Source organism: Sinocyclocheilus rhinocerous, unplaced genomic scaffold, assembly GCF_001515625.1.
Source record: "Sinocyclocheilus rhinocerous isolate Xijiao unplaced genomic scaffold, SAMN03320098_v1.1 C35175750, whole genome shotgun sequence".
In the NCBI taxonomy this organism is placed as follows: Eukaryota; Metazoa; Chordata; class Actinopteri; order Cypriniformes; family Cyprinidae; genus Sinocyclocheilus; species Sinocyclocheilus rhinocerous.
The window spans coordinates 1-397 of NW_015741927.1; the positions used below are offsets into that span (position 1 = coordinate 1).

At 55.9% G+C, this 397-nt stretch overlaps 1 protein-coding gene across 1 annotated transcript; it reads left to right on the forward strand.

Moving 5' to 3' along the window:
• Positions 1–5: 5 nt before the first annotated feature.
• LOC107734733 (histone-lysine N-methyltransferase SUV39H1-like) lies at positions 6–392 on the forward strand (the record flags this gene model as incomplete). Its single annotated transcript, XM_016546679.1, has 1 exon — positions 6–392. A coding segment is annotated over one exon (387 nt), but the record flags the coding sequence as incomplete, so codon positions are not given.
• Positions 393–397: the final 5 nt, after the last annotated feature.

The following is a 397-nucleotide window of genomic DNA, read 5'->3' on the forward strand; positions in this document are numbered from 1 at the left end:
TAGACCCTGCCACTGTGTCACAGCTCATCCAGCGGGCGAAACTCCGACAGACCCTTAAACGGTGGGAGACGCACCTCAACAGCTTGGGCACCCACAAGGGCCACATCTACGTACGGAACCAGGTCGACCTGGAAGGCCCACCTAAGAACTTCACCTACATAAATGACTATAAAGTCGGTGATGGGATCATGCTGAATGAGGTATCCGTGGGCTGCGAATGTACAGACTGCCTGGGCAACCCTGTGGAGGGATGCTGTGCCGGAGCGTCTCAGCACAAGTTTGCTTACAATGAGTTAGGCCAGGTCCGCATCCGGCCTGGGTTGCCCATTTACGAATGCAACAAGCGGTGCCATTGCGGGATCGACTGCCCCAACAGAGTGGTGCAGAGGGGAATTCA